The sequence below is a fragment of the Caretta caretta genome, chromosome 8 (assembly GCF_965140235.1).
Source record: "Caretta caretta isolate rCarCar2 chromosome 8, rCarCar1.hap1, whole genome shotgun sequence".
Classification (NCBI taxonomy): Eukaryota; Metazoa; Chordata; order Testudines; family Cheloniidae; genus Caretta; species Caretta caretta.
In genome coordinates, this window is record NC_134213.1 from 109,343,107 (window position 1) to 109,367,144 (window position 24,038).

The 24,038-nt window shown below is 50.8% G+C and overlaps 2 protein-coding genes and 1 long non-coding RNA gene across 5 annotated transcripts in view; 2 read left to right on the plus strand and 1 right to left on the minus strand.

Moving 5' to 3' along the window:
- Nucleotides 1-24,038, plus strand: part of ELOVL1 (ELOVL fatty acid elongase 1) — an 82,850-nt gene that overhangs the window by 57,102 nt on the left and 1,710 nt on the right. Inside the window, exons 8-9 of one of the 3 annotated variants that reach the window (XM_075131931.1) lie at nt 6,146-6,257; nt 6,785-13,044. The exons of 1 other annotated variant lie outside the window; for it this stretch is intronic. In XM_075131931.1, the coding sequence (XP_074988032.1) occupies nt 6,146-6,223 (78 nt within the window). In that variant the 3' untranslated portion in view covers nt 6,224-6,257; nt 6,785-13,044. Of the gene's footprint in view, nt 1-6,145; nt 13,045-24,038 lie in introns of those variants that run through there. One more of the 3 variants, XM_048862477.2, reaches the window with a different exon arrangement.
- Nucleotides 983-14,114, minus strand: CDC20 (cell division cycle 20). Its single transcript, XM_048862473.2, has 10 exons — nt 13,892-14,114; nt 12,033-12,178; nt 11,080-11,176; nt 10,085-10,213; nt 8,114-8,310; nt 3,257-3,351; nt 2,468-2,699; nt 2,076-2,201; nt 1,651-1,768; nt 983-1,240 (listed from the first exon to the last, which is right to left on the minus strand). Exons 1-10 carry the CDS (start codon nt 14,112-14,114, stop codon nt 1,068-1,070), a joined length of 1,536 nt encoding a protein of 511 aa, XP_048718430.1. The 3' UTR covers nt 983-1,067.
- LOC125641912 (uncharacterized) lies at nt 14,070-15,849 on the plus strand. Its single transcript, XR_007358188.2, has 2 exons — nt 14,070-14,156; nt 15,609-15,849. It is a non-coding gene; the product is annotated as an uncharacterized LOC125641912 (long non-coding RNA).

Sequence of the window (24,038 nt, forward strand, 5' to 3'; positions counted from 1 at the left end):
TCATAGAATATCAGGGTTGGAAGGGACCTCAGGAGGTCATCTAGTCCAATCCCCTGCTCAAAGCAGGGCCAATCCCCAACTAAAGAAGGAGGGAGGCGCCTTGGGGGAAGAGGCAAGGCAGGTGTGGGGCCTCAGGGGAAGAGGCAGCAAGGAGTGGGGAGCTTGGTTGCTGGTGGGTGTGGAGCACCTGATAATTTTTCCCCGGGAGGTCTCCAGCCCCAGAGCACCCATGGAGTCGACGCCTATGGCTCCCTCCCAGGGGCCTAGCTGCCCCACAGGCTCTTGGTTGGCTGCCCCCCCACCACTCTCTTTTCCATAAAGTGCAGGGGAAGCCACCTGGGGCTTTTCACCTCCCCATTCCCTGCTGGGAGTGTGGGAAAGCCACCTGGGGCTCCCCCCTCCATCATTCCCCTCCCAGTTTGACACCAGGCCATTGATAACTACTCTCAGTACAATCTTTCACCCAGTTGTGCACCCACCTTATAGTAATTTCATCTAGACCAACAAATTCCTCCCTGCTGGTCAGAACTGAGTCTAACCCAGCTGTCCCACGGTTACTTCCCCCACCCTAAGAAAGCAGTTGTCCCCAACATGTTCCCAGCACTTATTGCACATTGGTTGCTGATGATAGGGTGGTCAAGTGCCTCGTTTTTGACCAGAAAGTCCAGTTAAAAATGGAACCTGACATTGTCCGGTCAGATCTACTGACCAGACACCCAAAGGCTAGTTACTGCAGGTAGGGAGGCACTGGGTCATCACCCTCACCAGTATAGAGCTATGTAGCCAGTATAGAAGGGATTTGGTTAGGAGGGTTCTTCCCAGACTGGGAAGGGCTCCAGACAGGTAGCCTAGCTCCTTGGTTAACCACTTCTCTTATTCCTATGGCTGGCTGACTTCGGATCACTGGCTGCCGGGGTTGTATTTGGCTCCTAAGAGGTCTGATCCCAAGACAAGCCAGGGACACTTATTCCATCAGACTCTATAAAAGCAGACTAAGATATTTATTGACATTTAAAATACTGTACAAAATGCAGCCCCATCTCTCTTGCCAGTGGCATCTCCCATGCTCACCGGATGCCCTGGTGAATGATGCTGCTCTTGGCACTGCCTGCCTTCTCCTTCTTCTTTACTGGATCCATCTCAAAGCAGCGCCAAAGCCGCAATGTTTCATCAGCAGCTGCAGATGCCACTATTGAGCCATCTGGGCTCATGGTCAGGTTCAGGACTCTGGCTGTGTGACCTGTGGAAGGAGGAGCTGCCTATCAGGGCTCTGCTCACATCCCTCACCAATACCAGTCCTTTTCAGCCACTCATGCCCAGTCACGTAAGTTCAGTCTGCTCTCCCCCATAAACAGACTCCATCCCACACAGCTGATGCTGAGGCGGACCTGGGCAGCTCTGGAAGGCTGAACAGAGGAACTCAAAGGAGACCTGACCCCTCAAAACCCTCTAGGGTGGAGCCTCTTCCCAGCAGGACATGCCTTGCTGCCATCGACCCATCTCACTAGCACACTGATGCTGCTCTCACAAAGACTGGAGAGTGACTTTACTTTCAGGATCTATCTGGACGCAGCCAAGCCCTTTCCCACTGCCCTGGATCCCAGCCCTCTCAGCTGCTCCTGGACTGCACAGCAAAGGATGTAGACCTACCTTTCAACTCTGCAACCTTGGCCATGGTAGGATATTTCCACACCACCAGTTGATTATGCGCAAAGCCATGACCAGAAATGAACTCCTTGTAGTTTGACGACCAAAGGATGGAACATACCTATAGGGAGGCAGTTTGTTACACTGGCAGGTCACAGACCAGCAGCAAGAGGTCACTGACCAGGTGTAGAGTAGTTTGGGGACCAGCTCCTTACCTCCCAAAAGGGCCCGCAAAGAAGGGGCACAGACACTGCAGTAGTACCCAACATCCACCCCCATCCAGAGACAAGAAACCACCTCCACAGCATCCCCCATGTTCTCCTGGGGAGTATCCCAGGCCCTGGCCCTCAGGTTCCATCCCTTGGCAGCACTTATGTTGCTCACTGTGCCAAAGCGCAGTCTTGGACAGAGTCAGTGCTGAAGCTCACCTGGGAGTGGGCATCTACTGCGTTGAGGCAGGTGCCTGAACACACATTCCAGATCCTGATGTGTCTGTCGCTTGTCCCACCGCCTGTGGCCAGGACATTTGACTGCCATGGGCACCAGGCCACAGCCTATGAGAGAGGCACCAGTCATAAGACATGCAAGAACAGCTTGTTCCCCACTGCCCTTATAGGTCAGGCCAAGCCACAGCAATTCTGCCATCCATGCATGAGAGCAGCACTGGCAGGCAGATTCTTTGTATGTCCCAGTAGAAGCCCCTCTCCAACAGATGGAAACTCTGCCAGTGCACTGACAAAGGAAAGTAGAACCGAGCAGCTGCTGCATCACTCTGTGCCCTATGCACACCAAACAAGTCTCACACGAGCCACCCACTCACCTTGACAGCACCCTGGTGCTGAGTGAAGGTCTGCACAGGAGCAAAGTCACCACTGTCCCCTTGGGCACATGGCCAGACATTCACCAGGTTGTCATTGCCTCCACTGGCCAGGTAGCGGCCATCAGGTGACCACTTGAGCCCACACACCTCCTGTGTGTGGCCAGCAAGTGTGGCCACGTGGTGCTCAGCAACCCGGACATCATGATGATGGATGTGACCGGTCCTCGCCCCACTGCAGAGGGAAGTTTTGAGTCAGGGTGGTATTGTGCTTGTGAGCTATACACCACTGCTCCAAGGGGCTCCCACTACAGAGTGTCTGGACAGGGATTTCAGCAAGGGCCGCTATTCAATGATGCTGTAATCTTGGTGTCACCTGCTACTGGAGACAGCTGAACACAGCAGCAGGGACTGCATTGCAGAGACTCATACAGAGGTTATGGAGAATGGAGGGCCCTCCCACTGCCCCTACATTCAGGGGCTTAAATCCAGCCCCTTCTAACCAGACGTGTTGACATATTCAGGTCCCTCCCCCAAGCTGGGCCAGACACCAGGGAGGAGTTGTAGCAGCCCAAGGCAGAAATGGGCTGTTCACCAGGACCTCACTCACTTTCTATTGGCATCTGGGGAATCTGTGCCCTGGTTATGCTGAAGTGGGTCCATGCAGAACTGCACTGCTGGCTTTGTGAACAGATCACTGAGCACATGCAGAGTCAATTTGGTTTTTTCCATCTGTTCATCTAGAGCAGGGGGCTCAAAGCCTGTTTTGCCATGCCTTGGTCATGTCCTTACCTGGAAAGAATGTAGCTGTTCCAGCTCAATGACCCTACACGGGAAGAATGGCTGATCATATTTCGGAGCCGTTTCTGTTGCTGTATGTCCCACAGCTGCAAAGAGACATTAAGAGCAGTCATTTATCTTAATTGTGTAAGGAGATGAGAATATAGCCCTTGTCACATTGGTGCATACCTTGGCTGTCAAATCCTGGATCCCTTTGCTTGAAGGCTATGGCGTTTAAACCTCTCAGTACACTAGGCTATGGGGGAGCCATCCAAAGAATTTTATACCCAATGCCCATGAGACAGCTGGAAACTCTAGATATATATTAGGGACCTTCACAATTAATTATCAAGTGTTAACAATCCAGTGCCATCTTCACAAAACCCACTGGAAGGCATTGCCCAGAGAGTTTGAAGTTTGGACAATTGTGTTATTAAACAATAATATAATACCATTTATTTAAATATTTTGGATTGTTTTCTACATTTTCAAATACATTGATTTCAATTACAGCATAGAATTGAAGGTGTACAGTGCTCACTTCATATTTTTTATTACAAATATTTGCATGGTAAAAACCAGAAGAAATAGTACAGTAACTCCTTGCTTAACATTGTAGTTAAGTTACTGAAAAATGCTACTTCAATTCTTATGGGGAAATTGGATTCACTTTTTGCTTAATGTAAATGGGGGGGAAGGTTCCGGGGGGAAAATATATATATATAAAAAAAATAATCACACACACAGCAATGATTAATGTGAAGCTTGGTTGAGGTGGTGAAGTCAGAGGGTGGAGACAGTGGGATATTTCCTGGGGAATGCCTTACTGATAAATGAACTAGCACTCAGCTGAGCCCTCAAGGATTAACACGTTGTTAAATGTAGCCTCACACTCTACAAGGCAGCACAAATGGAGGGAGGGGAGACAGGATGGCAGAGAGACACACACACAGTGTGTGTGTGATGCGCATCGCCCCTTTAAGTACACTGACCCCACTCAGTACACTGCCTTTTGAAGTAGCTCAGCAAGTTGAGACAGCAGCTACTGCCAGAAGCTCCCTCTGTCCTGACCCCGTCACGTTCCACCCCGCTCTATGGAGATGGGGTAAGCAGGGGATACCCTGACATTAGCACCCCTCTTCCCCTCCCCCATCCTGCCCTGCACAGCAAGCAGGAGCCAGGAGCAACACATAGCAGTGGGGGGAGGGACAGCTGAACTGCCGGCAATTGCTAGCCTGCCGGGTGGCTGGTGCACAGGGAACTTAAGGGAGCGGGGAGCTGATGGGGGGCTGCTGGTCCACCCTGGTTCCAAGCCCCCACCAGCTACCTCCAACAGACTGCTCTTTCTGCAAGCAGTAGACAAAGTAGGGGGCTGCCAAATAACTTTATAAGAGAGCATTGTGCAACTTTAAATGAGCATGTTCTCTAATTGATCAGCAACGAAACGTTAACCAAGAGGATGTTCAGTGAGGAGTTACTGTATTTTTCAATTCACCTAATACAAGTACTGTAGTGCAATCTCTATCATAAAAGTTGAACTTACAAATGTAGAATGCTGTACAAAAAAAATAAAACAATGTAAAACTTTAGAAGCTACAAGCCCACTCAGTCCTACTTCAGCCAGTCAAGTTTAGTTACAATTTGCAGGAGATAATGCTGCCCGTTTCTTGTTTACGACGTCATCTGAAAGTGAGAACAGGCCTTTGCATGGCACTGTTGCAGCCAGCGTCACAAGGTATTTATGTGCCAGGTGTGCTAAACATTCATATGCCCCTTTGTGCTTCAACCACCATTCCAGAGGACATAAGTCCATGCTGATGACAGGTTCTGCTCAATAATAATCCAAAGCAGAGCGGACCGATGCATGTTCATTTGCATCATCTGAGTCAGATGCCAACAGAAGGTTGATTTTATTTTTTGGTGGTTTGGGTTCTGTAGATTCTGCATCTGAATGTTGCTCTTTTAAAACTTCTGAAAGCATGCTCCACACCTCATCCCTCTCAGATTTTGGATGGCACTTCAGATTCTTAAACCTTTAGTCGAGTGCTGTAGCTATTTCTAGAAATCTCACATTGGTACCTTCTTTGCATTTTCTCAAATCTGCTGTGCAAGTGTTCTTTAAATGAACATGTACTGGGTCAACATGAAATACATGGCAGAATGAGAGTAAAACAGAACAGGAAACATACAATTCTCCCTCAAAGAGTTCAGTCACAAATTTAATTAATGCTTTTTTTTTTTTTTTAACTGATCATCATCAGCATGGAAGCATGTCCTCTGGAATGGTGGCTGAAACATGAAGGGGCATATGAATATTTAGCATATTTGGCATGTAGATACTTTGCAGTGCTGGCTACAACAGTGCCATGTGAATGCCTGTTCTCACTTTCAGGTGACATTGTCAATAAGAAGCAGGCAGCATTATCTCCTGTAAATGTAAACAAACTTGTCTGTCTTAGTAATTGGCTGAACAAGAAGTAGGACAGAGTGGACTTGTAAGCGCTAAAGTTTTACATTGTTACATAACTGCACTCAAAAAACAAAACAAAAAGATATAATTGTAAGTTGCACTTTCACGATAAAGGTTGCACAATGGTACTTGAATGAGGTGAATTGAAAAATACTATTTCTTGTGTTTATCATTTTTACAGTGCAAATATTCGTAATCAAAATATAAAGTGAGCACTGTACACTTTGTGTTCTGTGTTGTAATAGAATATATTTGAAAAGGTAGAAAAACATTCAAAATATTTAATAAATTTCAATTGGTGTCCTATTGTTTGACAGTGCAATTCATCGCGTGCGTTACCTGCCATTAATCGACAGCCCTACTTCTATTGTCTCCCCCTCGTCTCCTCCTTTCCAGGCTGAACAGTCCCAGTCTTTTTAATTTCTCCTCAGGCAGAAGCTGTTCCAGACCCCTCATCATTTTTGTTGCCCTTCTCTCTACTTTTTCAACTTCTGATACACCTTTTTTAAGATGGAGACACCAGAACTGTATGTAATATTTAAGGTATGGGCCTATCATGGATTGACGTAGTGGCATATTTTCTGTCTTATTATCTATCCCTTTTCCTAATGATGCCTAACACTTAGCCTTTTTGATTGCTGTTGCACATTGAGCAGATGTTTTCAGAGAATTATCCATGATATCTAGGAATCTATTATGATGCCAAGATCTTTCATGAGTGGTAACAGCTAATTTAGATCCCATCATTTTGTATGCATAGTTGGGATTATGTTTTCCAATGGGAATTACTTGAAATTCAGTGTTGATAAATGCAATCTGCCATTTTCTTGGTCACCCAGTTTTGTGAGATCCTTTTGTAACTTCGCAGTCTGCTTTGGACTTAACTATCCTAAGTAATTCAGAATCATCTGCAAGCTTTGCCACTTCACTCTCTCTCTGTTCCCAGATCATTTATGAATATGTTGAACAGCACAGATCCCAGTATAGATCTTTGGGGGACTCTGCTGTGTACCTCTCTCAACTGAGAGAGCTGACCACTTATTTCTACCCTTTGTTTCCTATCTTTTAAGGAGTTACTGATCCAAGAGAGGACCTTCCCTCTTATCTCATGACTCCTTACTTTGCTAAAGACCCCTTGGTGAGTGACTTGTCAAAGGTTTTTGAAAGTAAAAGTACACTATATCCACTGCATCACACCAGTCCACATGTTTGACCCACTCAAACAATTAATGGATTGGTGAGGCATGGTTTCCCTTTGCAAAAGCCATGTTGACCAGGTGTCGGATAATTCTGCTTTAGTTTCAACCAGTTTGCCTAGTACTGAAGTTAGGACTACTGGCCTGTAATTGCCAAGATCACCTCTGGAGACCTTTTTGAAAAAAAAAATCAGTATTACATTAGCTATCCTCCAGTCATCTATTACAGAAACTGATTTAAATGATGGTTACATATCACAGTTGTTAGTTTTGCCATTTTGTATTTGAGTTCCTCCAGAACTCTTGGGCAAATAGCATCTGGTCCTGCTGACTTATTACTGTTTAATTTATCAGTTTGTTCCAAAACCTCTATTGAACCCACAATCTGGAACAGTTCCTCAGATTTGTCACCTAAAAAGAATGGCTCCGGTGTGAGAATCTCCCTCACATCCTCTGCAGTGAAGACTGATGCAAAGAATTCATTTAGCTTCTCTGGAATGGCCTCATCTTCCTTGAATGCTTTTAGCATCTCGATCATCCAGTGGCCCCACTGATTGCTTCAGAAGTAGAAACACTCAATTTTTGTTGTTAGTCTGTCTTTTGCTAGTTGCTCTTCAAATTCTACTGTGGCCAACATAATTGGTACTTTTACACTTGACTTGCCAAAGTTTCTTTGTGTTTTCCTCAGTGGGATTTGACTTCCAAATTTTAAAGGAAGTCTTTTGGTCTCTGCCTTTTACACTCTGTTTAGCCATGGTGGTGTTTTTTGGTCCTCTGACTTTTTTTTTTAGTTTGGGGTACACATGTAGCAAGCTTCTATTATGGTGTTTTTAACGTTTCCATGCAGCTTGCGGGCATTTCACTCGTCACTGTTACTTTTAATTTCTGTTTAATTTTCATGAGGTTCTTTTTGGATTTTTAAATTCTATCGTTGGGAAGGGGAGGGGGGCTGGTATTTTCCCCTCTTCAAGGATGTTAAGTTTATTACATTACAGTTGCTATGACCAAGTGGTTCAGCTATATTCACCTTTTGGACCAGATCCTATGTACTACTTAGAACTAAATAAAGAATTGCTTCCCCCCTTGTGGGTTCCAGGACTAGTTGCTCAAAGAAGCAGTTGTTAATGGCATCAACAACGGTCCCGGGGCAGGAGCCTCTATTTAAAAGACTCTTCCCTCCCTGTACTGTGGGATTCCCCTCACCTGGACCTCAGCATTGCTAGTGCCGACAGCAAGGTAGTTTCCTTCTTTGATCCAGGACACTGATGAGATGTAGTCATCTGGCTGCTCCAACTGCAGCAGCTGGATGATCTCTCCAGAGGAGTAATTCCACAGATACACAGAGTTATCCAGAGCCACAGCCAGGAAGTTCTGGGAACTCCAGTCAATGAGGTTCAGATCTAAGATCAGAAGACACACCAGAGGTCACACATATGCCCGTTGCTCATTACAATACCCCAGGGAAGTCCTGCCTGCAGCCTGGCTCAGCACCATGGCAAGAGTCGTGTCCCCCCCGCCGCTTCTTCACCCCCAATGCTGATGGACCAGGAACTCCCACCTACACCAGATTTCCATAGTGCCACAGGTGTGCATGGCCCTCTACAGGTAGGGGATTGGCCTTGTAGCATGTTGGAATCCTAGCTAACAGGATCAGCGCACTGAAGCTTTTCATTCCAGTCCAGTTGCATGAAGCTCTGAATTCCCTTTCCTATAAGGTTAGATACAGACACTATCCAGCAAGCCACCCAGTGTCAGCCTGTGTGTTAGTGTGCCCTAAGAGTGCCAATGACACAGCAGTGACCAAGCTGAGAGAAGGCTCCATTGTTCCTCTAGGACCAAACTGCTGAGCCAAGGAAGGGAGCTGCCCTGTCTTGGCTGAGAACAGGCACTTTCTGCTATTTTTACCCCATCCACCTTGCTCCTAGGTGGAGCTACCATCTCACTAAAGCAGCTGATTTAGGGTAGGGGGATTGATGACTGAACCCAAGCCCCCTCATTCCTATAGGGAATTTTTGGCATCCCCTCTGTCAGAGAGGAACCCAGCCTCCACGGCACAATGAAGGAAACGGCAGCCATAAAAGCACACATTTCCCCACCTATCTTTGGCCTTCTGAATGAGGTGCAACAGAAAGTGGTAAAAGCCACCACAGTCCCAACAGGCTGAGGCATGAAACAAGCTGCCAGTGTGATTTCCCAAGGGGATAATCAGAGGCCTGAGAGTAGAAACAACTTGTCCTGAAGTGGAAGTGCAGCCAGACAGGAGCATTCAGAGTCAGGGTAATAAGGACAGCAGAGTCAGTGCCAGCAAGAGGAGTATAGGGAAAAGAGGCACTTTCAGTTATCAGGAGATGGGGACCAGAGCCACCCACTCACAAAGGAAGCGCAGAAGTTAATTACAATTGAAAACGGCCGGTACTGAACCCTTTTTAAGCCTGACTTTTGAGTTCCTCTTCAAGAAGAGCAAGGGACTTGCCCCTTCTGCTCAACAGCATCCAAGTTTAAACATATAAGCCAGCAGATCTAGATGAGAGAGACTGAGACACTAATGGATTTGCTGAAGAACTCCTTTGGGAGTACACACAAGGTTCTGCAGTCACAGAACCAAGGGAGAAGCACCATCCAAACAAGAGCAATCCCAGGGTTCTGCAGTCACAGAACCAAGGGAGAGGCACCATCCAAACAAGAGCAATCCCAGCAGTAAGTGCCCGCTCAGGCTAATTTCGGTCCCTAGCAGAACAAGTCTTAGGACAGACTTCCAGAGGGGAATGGCCTGCAAGTTACGAGGAGTCTGAGGTCAGAGAAAAAAGAACCTGCTAGACAAAGCGAAGAACAGAGTGGGTGAAAAGAACAAGGTGTGAACAAGACCAGGATCCTATGGAGAGACACTTTCAAAATCTTACTTAGAATTAGCTACAATGGGACACTCATATGGACTGACAAATGGACTGGAAGATAGCCAACCAGGAACATCAAGTGACAGCATTGAGTTGGAGATAAGAATTCTTGCAATATCTTTGATACTAAGTCTGATCTTGTTTAACCTCTTCATGCAGGGTGAAGAAGCAGCAGGTAGCACCCTTGTGCCCTCTATAAATGTCACAGCACAGGGGGGTAGCAAATACTAGTATGGACAGGAATACAAGGGCCCTGCACATAGCAGCAGAACCCACTTACAGTAGTCGTTACGGATCTCTGGCGCATCCAGGATCCGGTCTGGCATGGAGGGAATGTATCTGCCATTCTTCCTGCTGGACCCAGGTGTTGTTTTCTGGCTGTAGAGCACTTTCAGGTTATTCTGGTAACCTGTAAGCCAGAGAGACAGCAATGGTTACTCACTAGATAGTTTCTTCCAACTCATCCTGGCAAACTTGTGGCTCACCTAGGCACAGAGAGTCTTCCACTGAAGGCAAAGACAAGCCTTAAAAGGGAGATGCACTTGCTTCAGGCCAGCAGAGCAAGCTGTGGTGTTATGACACCTGCCCACTAGGAGACTGAGCTGATGAGTCTCATCCAATGAAGTGAGCTGTAGCTCACGAAAGCTTATGCTCAAATAAATTGGTTAGTCTCTAAGGTGCCACAAGTACTCCTTTTCTTTTTGCGAATACAGACTAACACGGCTGCTACTCTGAAACTCCTTTTATGCAACCTATCGAGCCACCTTCAGATGGCAGCCACTTTACCTGCTGAAACCAGATTCAAATTGGTGGGCTTGGGAAATTTCACTTTTCCCCAATCCCCTGTTAATTAACAGTTCAACTGAAGCATGACTTAAACCAAGGATAGTATGGGGTGGGTGGGGGCTACTCACTATTCTACTGCAGCCTTTCCTTGAAGGAGCTTTGGGCCAAAAGCAAATTTTTAGGGAGGATTTGCTGTTTGCAGTGTCAATCACTGACTTGTGCAGCTACTGCTCAGCTTAGACTTGAGAGGTTTGCAGTGGCCAGGATGCCAGTAAGCCATTGATCACAAAGGGAAGCTATTAAGGAACTTATGGTGTTCCAGAGCTCAGTTGGGTACACAGCTACTTGCACACATCCCATTGCTTGGGGTGGGAGAGTACACAGGATACCAGTCAGGGTTCTGTTATGCACCCCTCCTTTGAGGAAAAAGGAGCTCTTCTTCCCTTCCAGCACAGAGGTGCTTTCAGATCACCCCCAAACCCTGCATACCTTCTGGGGCATTTTGAGGCTTCCCACTAAGCCGGAGGATCTTTGCTTCTTCCACATCAAACCCATTCAGATTCAGCGCCCAAGCCTTCTGTTGCTCCTGTAGATAAGATATACAGATCCTCTCAGGCAAACTTGAGTCTTCCTACCACATTCAGAGGGAATACGGGTAAAACAGGAATGTAGCTCAACAGCTCAGTGGCCCCATGGCCCCAGCTGTGCCATCAGCTTAAGGTAGTTGCCTCTGCTCCAGATGGTATGCTGCTTTGCTTGGAGAACCAGCTGCATGCAAGCCAGTTCTCCAGGCTGCCCCTAGTTCACTTGAAAAGCTATCCTCTGTTTGGCCAGTTTTGTAGTGTACCAGCTACCCCCAGATTGGCCCTTTTTTGCATCCCTTTCCCAGTGTGGAAATATGGCCACAAGGGACTGGCTTTGTACAACTGCTTCGTACAACTGCTTCATGACTTGCCTATCTGGAGAAGTCATTCCAGAATAATATAGGCCGTGACTCTACAGTGCCACAGCTACTGCTAAATAGCTTATTCCACAACAAGTTCTGGGGAATTTCCTTATGCAACCAAGTCCCCAAGCTTTGAGCCTGGAATAGCCAGCTCTGTGTGGGCAAATCTCATTAGCCTTCCAGAAGTTTTGCATTCAGACCTGCCAGATGCAGCGCAGGCTAGCCAAGGGTCCCAAGGCATTATAGAATACAAAACAAAAAGCACACTCTGCCCTCACTCTTTGTGCCTAGGGGCCACAACCCAAGTCTCCTGCAATAACTTTGTGCAGCTCTACCTGTTCCAGCCACCACTTTTCATGCCTCACTCCATAAAGAGGAGTGCTGCAGATGCGAGCACCACACCAATTGCTCATCGTGCAGCAGTGTGAATACGCCGAAGTTTGCTTCTCAGGAGAAGATTAGGAGAGACTGGCTGTTAGGAGAATGCGTTGCTCACCTTCTTGGTAGGTGTATCCTCAGAAGAATCATTCTCTTTGGTCAAGAGGAAGCTAGCAACCTCCATCTGCATGGCACTGCGGTTGGGAATGTAGCGGTCCCTGCCTGCCTTGGTCGGTGTGCTCTGGATTTTGGATCCTGATTTACCTGTGTTGTATACAGAAGAGAGCCATTCCATCTGCAGTTAGTTGAAGCAAACTGCCCAGCAAAGGCCAAGATAGACAATATTTGCCTCAAAGGCCCTCAGGCACTGCTGGCTGTCCACCATGTTTTCCAGGTGTTGGTGTTTTGCCAGCCTGGAGGCTCTAGTGCAGCCACACAAACAAATCCCAGGATCTTGACTGGATGGGAAGAGGCTGATGCAGTAGATAACCAGCTGCCTCCAATCCAATGATCATGTGCTGCTGTCCTCTCTGAACCTCAGCACATCTTAGAAGGGCCTGGGTCCCAGCTTAACTTCATTAAGAGACACTCTGAACTCCAAAGCAATGGCTTCAACAGCAGGCAACATCACTCATAGCTCCAGGAAGAACCTCAACTTGTTTCAAAGACTCGCCATTCAACCTATACATACCTCTCAGTCCTCTCCAGGTGCAGCCAAACAGAGATTCCTCTAGAGAGGGACCAAGGACAGACTGGTGGCACTGTCATGTAGAAGGTCACCAGTATCCACTGTGCAGAGCTCAGCAACACCAGAGCCCAGTCACTGTGACTGCAGCCACTTACAGACCCCAGAGCCAGGAGTCCTTACGTAGGAATTCAAAATGTTGGATCAGACAATAAGATCCACCTACCTCAGTGTCCTCTCTAACAGGGCCAGTTCAAGATGCAGCGGAGAAAGGTGTAACCACCCCCAAGTGGCAGATGTGCCTCATATAGGTCTTCTGTCCATCTCAAATAGAGATTGGCTTAAACTCTGACATGCAAAGTTTAAAATAGCCCTTCTAGAATTTGTCAATAATGTTAACTCTGAATATTCTTGATATCCATAAAAATGTCCATTCCTTTCTGAATTGCGTCAAGTCCTTGGCCTCTGATTTCCTGTGGCAGCGGGGGGGGGGGAGGGGCGGCCCCCACAGGGCCCAGAGGAACATTCAGGGGGACACAGCTGGGGCCCAGACCAGCACCCACAGAGGGTGGGGAAGGAGTGCCCCTTCGTTCTGCTCCTGGCCCCAGCCCCCTTACCCCGTACATCCCCCCCCCAGCTGTGGCCCGCTCCCAGCCCCAGATATTGGGGGGAGGGCACATACAGGGATAAGGGAGGGGGCATGAGGTAAACAGTTTGGGGACCACTGCATTAGAATATTCCTCTATTATTCACCATCCCATTCCTAACTATTTTTTTTTGAAACCACAGCTGCACACTTAGAGCTGCCTTTGTGTTGCCAAGCTCCCTTTCTTGGGTTGACAGTTAATTTAGAGCCCATCAGGTATACATGAGGAGTTTAAGTTTCTCCCTTCAATGTGCAACATAGGAATCCATTTGCCATCGTGCTGCCCATTCACACAACTTCTTCAGGTCTCTCGGAAGTTCTTCACAGTTCTCTCCAGTCCAGACTATCCTAGTAGCTGTGTCATCTGCATACCGTGCTACCTCACTGCTCATCCCCTTTCCAGATCAGTAGTAAACATATCAAGCCACAAGGAGAACTGACTAACCCTACCCCGTTTCCCCTTTGCCAGTTTTCGATCCCTGACAGTACTCTATCAGCCCACGGTGACTTAGCTTCGCCTGTCAAAGGAGTGGCCTGAGCTAGGTCGCTGGTGCCCTGCTTCCCGCACAACGGGCTGGCCGATGCAGGGCTAACTCTGCTCACCCACCTCCACGCACCCGGGGCACCGGCCCCAGCTCGGACTCACCGGGGGTTTTGGAGGGGGTTTTGCTGGTGCTGTGGGGCCGGTTGGCTGGTTTCATGGGGGAGAGGCCAGTGCTGCCGGCGCTGGCAGGGCTGGGCCCGGGGCCAGCAACGGAGACGTTGCTCTCCTTGGCCTTGCGCTGCCATCGCGCCAGCGGGGCGTTGGGGATCGGGGTGTCCAGCTTCAGCAGACCGTGCAAGTCGCTCTCGAACACAAACTGCGCCATGGCGGGGGAGAGCGGCCTGGGCGGGGAGAAAGAGGGCGACAGGTGAGTCAGAGACCGACCAGCCCCACACCCCGGCACCCCGCGGGCGGGCGGACACGCGCACGCACACACACACACACACACACACGGGCGGGCGGGCACGGGCACACACACACACACACACACACACACACGCGGCGCCCCCCCGTCGTCGTCGCCGCCCCGGGCAGACCAGAGACCGGCCCGCGGCGGGGCCGGGCGTTCGCCGCAGAGACCGGCGCGGGGCACTCCGGGGACGCACCACCGGGGACAGCGGGGGACAGCGGCCTCGCTCTCGTTCCCTCAGTCACTCTCCGTTCTCGGAGCTTCGCCCCCTCGCGCCGCTTAAACCTGGCTCCCCAAGCCCCCATTGGCCACTTCAAACCCAACTGCCGCCAGCACCATGGCGACACGACCCAACCCCCTGTCCCTATTGGCCCGCACGGACTCGGAGCGGGGCTCAGCCCTGAGACGACGCTAGCCTCGTCAGTCTCGTGAGACTTGGGCTTGACCCCTGACCCGAGCCGCGGTCTAGTGACCTCTGACCTGGGCTGCTGATTGGCCGGAAGCGCCTGCCTGGGGGCCGGTGTTGGCCGGCCGGGGGCCGGGCGCCGGGAGCCTGGGGGGGCCGAGGCCGGGTCGCAGCCGGCGCCTCGTCCTGCCCCGCCCCGGGCGCCGCCCCGCCTGCCAGGGCCGAGTGGGAGCGGGGACGCGGCGCGGCGGGTTCGGCTCATTTTTGACTGCGAGGAAGAAGTCGAGGGACCCTCCTGAGCGCGCCGCTGGCCCGGAAGCGCCGGCTCCGCTCCCGGCGCCCCGGCAACCGGCTCCCGGCTCCCGGCCTACCGCCCTGGGCTCCGGCCCCCCGCCGCGCGGCCCCCCCCCCCGGCCCCCCGCCGCGCGGCCCCCCCCCCGGCCCCGCGCCGCGCGGCCCCCCCCCCCCGGCCCCCCGCCGCGCGGCCCCCCCCCCCCGGCCCCCCGCCGCGCGGCCCCCCCCCCCCGGCCCCCCGCCGCGCGGCCCCCCCCCCCGGCCCCCCGCCGCGCGGCCCCCCGCCGCGCGGCCCCCCCCCCCGGCCCCCCGCCGCGCGGCCCCCCCCCCCGGCCCCCCGCCGCGCGGCCCCCCTCCGGCCCCCCGCCGCGCGGCCCGGCCCCCCGCCGCGCCGCGCCGGTCGCACCTGGCCAGCGCTTTACCCCTGTGTCGCCGCCTGAGGAGGCGGGCAGGCGCCTCGGTGCCCAGCTCTTCCGGGGAGCTTGGAGAAAGAACCGCACCAGAGAGGGAAGTTAGGTGCCCATGGGAATTAGGCACGTTTGAAAACCCTGCCCATCAACAGGCTTAGGTGCCCAGATGGCTTTGAGAATCCGGGTGGGAGGCTTTATGTACACCACAAAAGTATAAATTAATTTCAAAATTGATTTAGCAAAACAGGTACAATCCACCAATGTAGACACAGTTAAACTGGTTTAACTGTTGCTTTTAAGCTTCGGAATGGTTTCTGTCCCCATGGATGGTGGCATACAAGCTCAAGGGAGACTCCAAAGAACATAAATGAGAAATCCTGGCACAATGGTCCCAGACAGCCCAAGGCAAGGTCAGAGAAACGGCCTTCAATAGCGCAGCAGCAGCAATTCATGTCAGTTTGCCTGAGAGAATGAGACCGCAGCCCTCAGGCACTAGCTTTGTACAAGTAATACATGGTAATAAAATAGAAAAGGACAGACAGCCCCATTTTCTTGTCTGAAAATCATTTCTGAAACCTTTGTTACCCAAGAATATTTATTTCTCCCTCTTGAGTGTGGGACACATGCAGAAGCAGTTAGGTAGCTGTGTTGGGAACAGTGGTGTGTCCGGCCATGCACGGTGCTCTCTGCAGTGTAGCTGGGTGACGTGGGGAGGTGGCAGCCTTCCCCTGCTATCTATACCTTTGGACCCACAGTTCACCTATCCCATCCATGAGGCTAGGTGACTGGCATGCCCTCAGAGCAAGACTCCCCTGCCACTAGCAGCTGATGCTGAAAACAGCAATCAGGACTGTGTTCTGCCTGCTCTGCTATCCATAAAGGTGCTATAGGATTTTAAACTGGTCCTGTTGGTTGTTACTGAGGCCTGGGGGCAATGACTGCACTGTGCGCCTAGTGATGATTTACGTGAGGGAGCTAGAGGGTAACTCATTACTAAGCCCATTACAAGGAGGGTTTCAGTTAGCTTAGTTAGAAGGGCAGCAGGGGGGAGCAGGAAGACCTGTAAGGCTGGGAGCTCCCCACCCCTTCAGTAAAAAACATAGGATTGGAAGGGACCAGCTGGGTCATCATGTCCAGTCCCATGCTCATCTGCTGTGTGCAACCCCTTCATATCATCCCATAAATTTATCAAGCTCCAGCTTAAAACCAATTACCTTTCTTGTCCCCACTGCTCCTGATGGGAGGCTGTTCCAGAGCCCCACTCCTCTGATGGTTAGAAAGCTTCTAATTTTGAGTCTAAAGTTACTGATGGCAAGTTTAGCCGCATTTGTTTTGATGCCAATGTTTTCCTTTAGCTCCAATAGCTTTTCTCCATCCCTGGTGTTTATCCCTCTGATAAATGTAGAGAGAGCAATTAGATCACCTGCCAGTCTTCATTTTGTTTCACTAAATAAGCCAAGCTCTTCCAGTCTCCTCTTGTACAGTAGGCTCTCCATTTCCCTGATCATCCTAGTAGCCCTTCTCTGCATCTGTTCCAGTTTGAATTCAAACTGCCCCAGCCCCCTGTGTAATCTTCAGCATGAAACAGGCTGCTTCCCTTCTGTTACCTGAAACACTGTGACAGGCAACAGGGACTGGAAGTTTAAGCTGTGGGGGTGTAACACCAACAGAACCCGGTCGTCAGCAGGCAGAATCGAACCTGGGACCTCTGGAGCTTAGTGCATGAGCCTCTACTGCATGAGCTCAAAGCCATATGACTGTTAGCTAAGGGTATGTCTACACTACGGAATAAGGTCGAATTTATAGAAGTCGGTTTTTTAGAAATCGGTTTTATAAATTCGAGTGTGTGTGTCCCCACAGTAAATGCTCTAAGTGCATTAAGTGCATTAACTCGGCGGAGCGCTTCCACAGTACCGAGGCAAGCGTCGACTTCCGGAGCGTTGCACTGTGGGTAGCTATCCCACAGTTCCCGCAGTCTCCGCTGCCCATTGGAATTCTGGGTTGAGATCCCAATGCCTGATGGGGCTAAAACATTGTCGCGGGTGGTTCTGGGTACATATCGTCAGCCTCCCGTTCCCTCCCTCCCCCCGTGAAAGCAAGGGCAGACAATCATTTCGCGCCTTTTTTCCTGAGTTACCTGTGCAGACGCCATACCATGGCAAGCATGGAGCCCGCTCAGGTAACCGTCACCCTATGTCTCCTGGGTGCTGGCAGACGCGGTACGGCATTGCTACACAGTAGCAGCAACCCCTTGCCTTGTGGCAGCAGACGGTACAGTACGACTGGTAGCCGTCATCGTCATGTCTGAGGTGCTCCTGGTCGCCTCTGTGAGGTCGATCAGGAGCGCCTGGGCAGACATGGGCACAGGGACTAAATTTGGAGTGACTTGACCAGGTCATTCTCTTTAGTCCTGCAGTCAGTCCTATTGAACCGTCTTATGGTGAGCGGGCAGGCGATACGGACTGCTAGCAGTCGTGCTGTACCATCTTCTGCCGAGCAGTCATGAGATGTGGATGGCATGCAGTCCGTCTGCTGCCAGCCAAAGATGTAAAAGATAGATGGAGTGGGTCAAAACAAGAAATAGACCAGATTTGTTTTGTACTCATTTGCTTCCCCCCCCTCCCCTGTCTAGGGGACTCATTCTTCTAGATCACACTGCAGTCAAGATGCAGCGAGGTAAATCTAGCCATGTATCAATCAGAGGCCAGGCTAACCTTCTTGCTCCAATAAGGACAATAACTTAGGTGCACCATTTCTTATTGGAACCCTCTGTGAAGTCCTGCCTGAAATACTCCTTGATGTAAAGCCACCCCCTTTGTTGATTTTAGCTCCCTGAAGCCAACCCTGTAAGCGCCCCTCCCAGCGTCAGAGCAATGGCAAACAATCGGGCATCTGAGAGTGCTGTCCAGAGCAGTCACAATGGAGCGCTCTGATGGGGCTAAAACATTGTCGCGGGTGGTTCTGGGTACGTGTCGTCAGGCCCCCGTTCCCTCCCTCCCTCCGTGAAAGCAAGGGCAGACAATCATTTCGCGCCTTTTTTCCTGAGTTACCTGTGCAGACGCCATACCACAGCAAGCATGGAGCCCGCTCAGGTAACCGTCACCCTATGTCTCCTGGGTGCTGGCAGACGCGGTACGGCTTTGCTGCACAGTAGCAGCAACCCCTTGCCTTCTGGCAGCAGACGGTGCAATACGATTGGTAGTCGTCCTCATCGTGTCCGAGGTGCTCCTGGCCGCGTCGGCTGGGAGCGCCTGGGCAGACATGGGCGCAGGGACTAAATTTGGAGTGACTTGACCAGGTCATTCTCTTTAGTCCTGCAGTCAGTCCTATTGAACCGTCTTATGGTGAGCAGGCAGGCGATACGGACTGCTAGCAGTCGTACTGTACCATCTTCTGCCAGGCAGGCAAGAGATGAGGATTGCTAGCAGTCGTATTGCACCATCTTCTGCCAGGCAGGCAAGAGATGGGGATGGCTAGCAGGCGTACTGTACCATCTTCTGCCAAGCAGCCATGAGATGTGGATGGCATGCAGTCCTTCTGCACCGTCTGCTGCCAGCCAAAGATGTAAAAGATAGATGGAGTGGGTCAAAACAAGAAATAGACCAGATTTGTTTTGTACTCATTTGCCTCCTCCCCTGTCTAGGGGACTCATTCCTCTAGGTCACACTGCAGTCACTCACAGAGAAGGTGCAGCGAGGTAAATCTAGCCATGTATCAATCAGAGGCCAGGCTAACCTCCTTGTTCCAATAACAACGATAACTTAGGTGCACCATTTCTTATTGGAACCCTCCGTGCAGTCCTGCCTGAAATACTCCTTGATGTACAGGCACCCCCTTTGTTGATTTTAGCTCCCTGAAGCCAACCCTGTAAGCCGTGTCGTCAGTCGCCCCTCCCTCCGTCAGAGCAACGGCAGACAATCGTTCCGCGCCTTTTTTCTGTGCGGACGCCATACCACGGCAAGCATGGAGCCCGCTCAGCTCACTTTGGCAATTAGGAGCACATTAACCACCACACGCATTATTCAGCAGTATATGCAGCACCAGAACATGGCAACGCGATACCGGGCGAGGAGGCGACGTCAGCGCGGTCCCGTGAGTGATCAGGACATGGACACAGATTTCTCTGAAAGCATGGGCCCTGACAATGCATGCATCATGGTGCTAATGGGGCAGGTTCATGCTGTGGAACGCCGATTCTGGGCTCGGGAAACAAGCACAGACTGGTGGGACCGCATAGTGTTGCAGGTCTGGGACGATTCCCAGTGGCTACGAAACTTTCGCATGCGTAAGGGCACTTTCATGGAACTTTGTGACTTGCTTTCCCCTGTCCTGAAGCGCATGAATACCAAGATGAGAGCAGCCCTCACAGTTGAGAAGCGAGTGGCGATAGCCCTGTGGAAGCTTGCAACGCCAGACAGCTACCGGTCAGTTGGGAATCAATTTGGAGTGGGCAAATCTACTGTGGGGGCTGCTGTGATGCAAGTAGCCCACGCAATCAAAGATCTGCTGATATCAAGGGTAGTGACCCTGGGAAATGTGCAGGTCATAGTGGATGGCTTTGCTGCAATGGGATTCCCTAACTGTGGTGGGGCTATAGATGGAACCCATATCCCTATCTTGGCACCGGAGCACCAAGCCGCCGAGTACATAAACCGCAAGGGGTACTTTTCAATAGTGCTGCAAGCTCTGGTGGATCACAAGGGACGTTTCACCAACATCAACGTGGGATGGCCGGGAAAGGTGCATGATGCTCGCATCTTCAGGAACTCTGGTCTGTTTCAAAAGCTGCAGGAAGGGACTTTATTCCCAGACCAGAAAATAACTGTTGGGGATGTTGAAATGCCTATATGTATCCTTGGGGACCCAGCCTACCCCTTAATGCCATGGCTCATGAAGCCGTACACAGGCAGCCTGGACAGTGGTCAGGAGCTGTTCAACTACAGGCTGAGCAAGTGCAGAATGGTGGTAGAATGTGCATTTGGACGTTTAAAGGCGCGCTGGCGCAGTTTATTGACTCGCTTAGACCTCAGCGAAACCAATATTCCCACTGTTATTACTGCTTGCTGTGTGCTCCACAATATCTGTGAGAGTAAGGGGGAGACGTTTATGGCGGGGTGGGAGGTTGAGGCAAATCGCCTGGCTGCTGGTTACGCGCAGCCAGACACCAGGGCGGTTAGAAGAGCACAGGAGGGCGCGGTACGCATCAGAGAAGCTTTGAAAAACAGTTTCATGACTGGCCAGGCTACGGTGTAAAAGTTCTGTTTGTTTCTCCTTGATGAACCCCCCCGCCCCTTGGTTCACTCTACTTCCCTGTAAGCTAACCACCCTCCCCTCCTCCCTTTAATCATTGCTTGCAGAGCCAATAAAGTCATTGCTGCTTCACAGTCATGCATTCGTTATTCATTCATCACACAAATAGGGGGATGACTACCAAGGTATCCCAGGAGGGGTGGTGGAGGAGGGAAGGAAAATGCCACACAGCACTTTAAGCACAGCACTTTAAAAGTTTACAACTTTAAAATTTATTGAATGACAGCCTTCTTTTTTTTGGGCAATCCTCTGTGGGGGAGTGGCTGGTTGGCCGGAGGCCTCCCCACCGTGTTCTTGGGCGTCTGGGTGTGGAGGCTATGGAACTTGGGGAGGAGGGCGGTTGGTTACAGAGGGGCTGCAGTGGCAGTCTGTGCTCCAGCTGCCTTTGCTGCAGCTCAACCATACACTGGAGCATACTGGTTTGGTCCTGCAGCAGCCTCAGCATTGAATCCTGCCTCCTCTCATCACGCTGCCGCCACCTTTGAGCTTCAGCCCTGTCTTCAGCCCGCCACTTACTCTCTTCAGCCCTCCACCTCTCCTCCCGGTCATTTTGTGCTTTCCTGCACTCTGACATTATTTGCCTCCACGCATTCGTCTGTGCTCTGTCAGTGTGGGAGGACAGCATGAGCTCGGAGAACATTTCATCGCGAGTGCGTTTTTTTTTCTTTCTAAGCTTCACTAGCCTCTGGGAAGGAGAAGATCCTGTGATCATTGAAACACATGCAGCTGGTGGAGAAAAAAAAAGGGACAGCGGTATTTAAAAAGACACATTTTATAAAACAGTGGCTACACTCTTTCAGGGTAAACCTTGAAAGTTAACATTACATACATAGCACATGTGCTTTCGTTACAAGGTCGCATTTTGCCTCCTCCCACCGCGTGAACGGATTTTGGTTGAATGCCAGCAAACATACACTGCAATGCTTTGTTCTACAGTGATTCCCCAGTACGTGTTGCTGGCCTGGAGTGGTAAAGTGTCCTACCATGAAGGACGAAATAAGGCTGCCCTCCCCAGAAACCTTTTGCAAAGGCAGAACCGCAAATGCCAGGGCAAAGTAATCCTTTCACATGCTTGCTTTTAAACCATGTATAGCATTTTAAAAGGTACACTCACCAGAGGTCCCTTCTCCGCCTGCTGAGTCCAGGAGGCAGCCTTGGGTGGGTTCGGGGGGTACTGGCTCCAGGTCTAGGGTGAGAAACAGTTCCTGGCTGTCGGGAAAACCGGTTTCTCCGCTTGCTTGCTGTGAGCTATCTACAACCTCCTCCTCATCATCTTCTTCGTCCCCAAAACCTACTTCTGTATTGCCTCCATCTCCATTGAAGGAGTCAAACAACACGGCTGGGGTAGTGGTGGCTGAACCCCCTAAAATGGCATGCAGCTCATCATAGAAGCGGCATGTTTGGGGCTCTGACCCAGAGCGGCCGTTCGCCTCTCTGGTTTTCTGGTAGGCTTGCCTCAGCTCCTTCAGTTTCACGCGGCACTGCTTCGGGTCCCTGTTATGGCCTCTGTCCTTCATGCCCTGGGAGATTTTCAGAAAGGTTTTGGCATTTCGAAAACTGGAACGGAGTTCTGATAGCACGGATTCCTCTCCCCAAACAGCGATCAGATCCCGTACCTCCCGTTCAGTCCATGCTGGAGCTCTTTTGCGATTCTGGGACTCCATCATGGTCACCTCTGCTGATGAGCTCTGCATGGTCACCTGCAGCTTGCCACGCTGGCCAAACAGGAAATGAGATTCAAAAGTTCGCGGTTCTTTTCCTGTCTACCTGGCCAGTGCATCTGAGTTGAGAGCGCTGTCCAGAGCGGTCAGAATGGAGCACTCTGGGATAGCTCCCGGAGGCCAATACCATCGAATTGTGTCCACAGTACCCCAAATTCGAGCCGGCAACGTCGATTTAAGCGCTAATCCACTTGTCAGGGGTGGAGTAAGGAAATCGATTTTAAGAGCCCTTTAAGTCGAAATAAAGGGCTTCATTGTGTGGACGGGTGCAGGTTTAAATCGATTTAACGCTGCTAAATTCGATCTAAAGTCCTAGTGTAGACCAGGGCTAAGACTATGCTATGTGAGCTATGTAGAGCAGACTCATTAATCTCTCTCTCGCTAAGTGGTCTCAGTGCCACTAGATGGGACAGAACACCACACCCAGGAGGTGTGTGGGTTACAGGGGCACCCTTCCTTGCTTCCAGCTCTGAGTGGGAAAATCCCTTCTCTGAGCCTCAGTTACCCCAGCTGGCTATGGGGGTGCAGTTTTTTGGTCTACTGTTAAGTCGTCAATATCATTGACACAAATTGTCTCCTTCCCTCTCCCCCTTCCAAAACTGAGGTAGGGAGGGGCTTTAGTAGGTACTGACCCTCTGCAGCATGGTCGGGGGAGTAAGCCACCTTCTTGGTCTCTCTTCACCACCCAAAGACTCCAAAGAGGCCCCTGCACAGGTTCAGCTCCAAAGTGGGGGAAGGGGTGCAGACTGGGTGGGCTGGGATGCACATTATTCTTCCACCCTCCCTCACCACAAACCGTAAGCAGAAGAGATAATATGGCCAGGGCCCTGTGGAGCCTCCCAGGGGTTCTAGGAGAAACTAGGACCACCAGGAGTCGCTGCTACCATGGCTCCAATGGAACTCACTGTCAGGGAATGGGGGGTAGGCACTGGCTGGGGCTGATGTACAGGGCCTGTGCACTGATAGCTCTGGCCTCCCACCACTCCTTGGGGATAAACCAGTTTTGGAGATTCTCCCTTGTGGTTCTTCCTGGAGGGGGCAACTCCCTTTCCTACTGATTTTTTTTTTTTTTTTTTGAAGCAGAAAAGAATTTTATTTGCATACCACTTACAAAAAATCACCAAAAAGGAAAAAACAAGACTATGCAACAAAACAAAAGCAAATGCAAGGTATAACACAGCAGCCTTCAGCAGGGAGAAGTGTTCAGGCTAGCCTGGGCCCAGAGCGGGGGCGCTTCCTCGACACTCATGTTCTTCCACCCTCCTGAGTTACCTGGTGGCCTAGAGCGGGGGGGGGAGGGGGCTTCCTCGACACTTGTGGTCTTCCACCCCCTCGAGTTACCTAGTGCCGTGCCCAGTGTCACCGATTATTCCTCTCCTGAGAGTGCCCAACAAGATGGGCACGGCTGCGGGGTAGGCAGTTTGGGTGGGGGAGGGTGGAATGTACACCCACGTGTGATAGGACCCTTCCTAGGTGACGGTGATGATGGTATCCACAGCGCCAATGGCTGGGGCTGGCGTCTCTCACTCTTCCCCTCAATCAAAGGGTCAGACGGAGGGAACCATAGAATATCAGGGTTGGAAGGGACCCCAGAAGGTCATCTAGTCCAACCCCCTGCTCGAAGCAGGACCAATTCCCAGTTAAATCATCCCAGCCAGGGCTTTGTCAAGCCTGACCTTAAAAACCTCTAAGGAAGGAG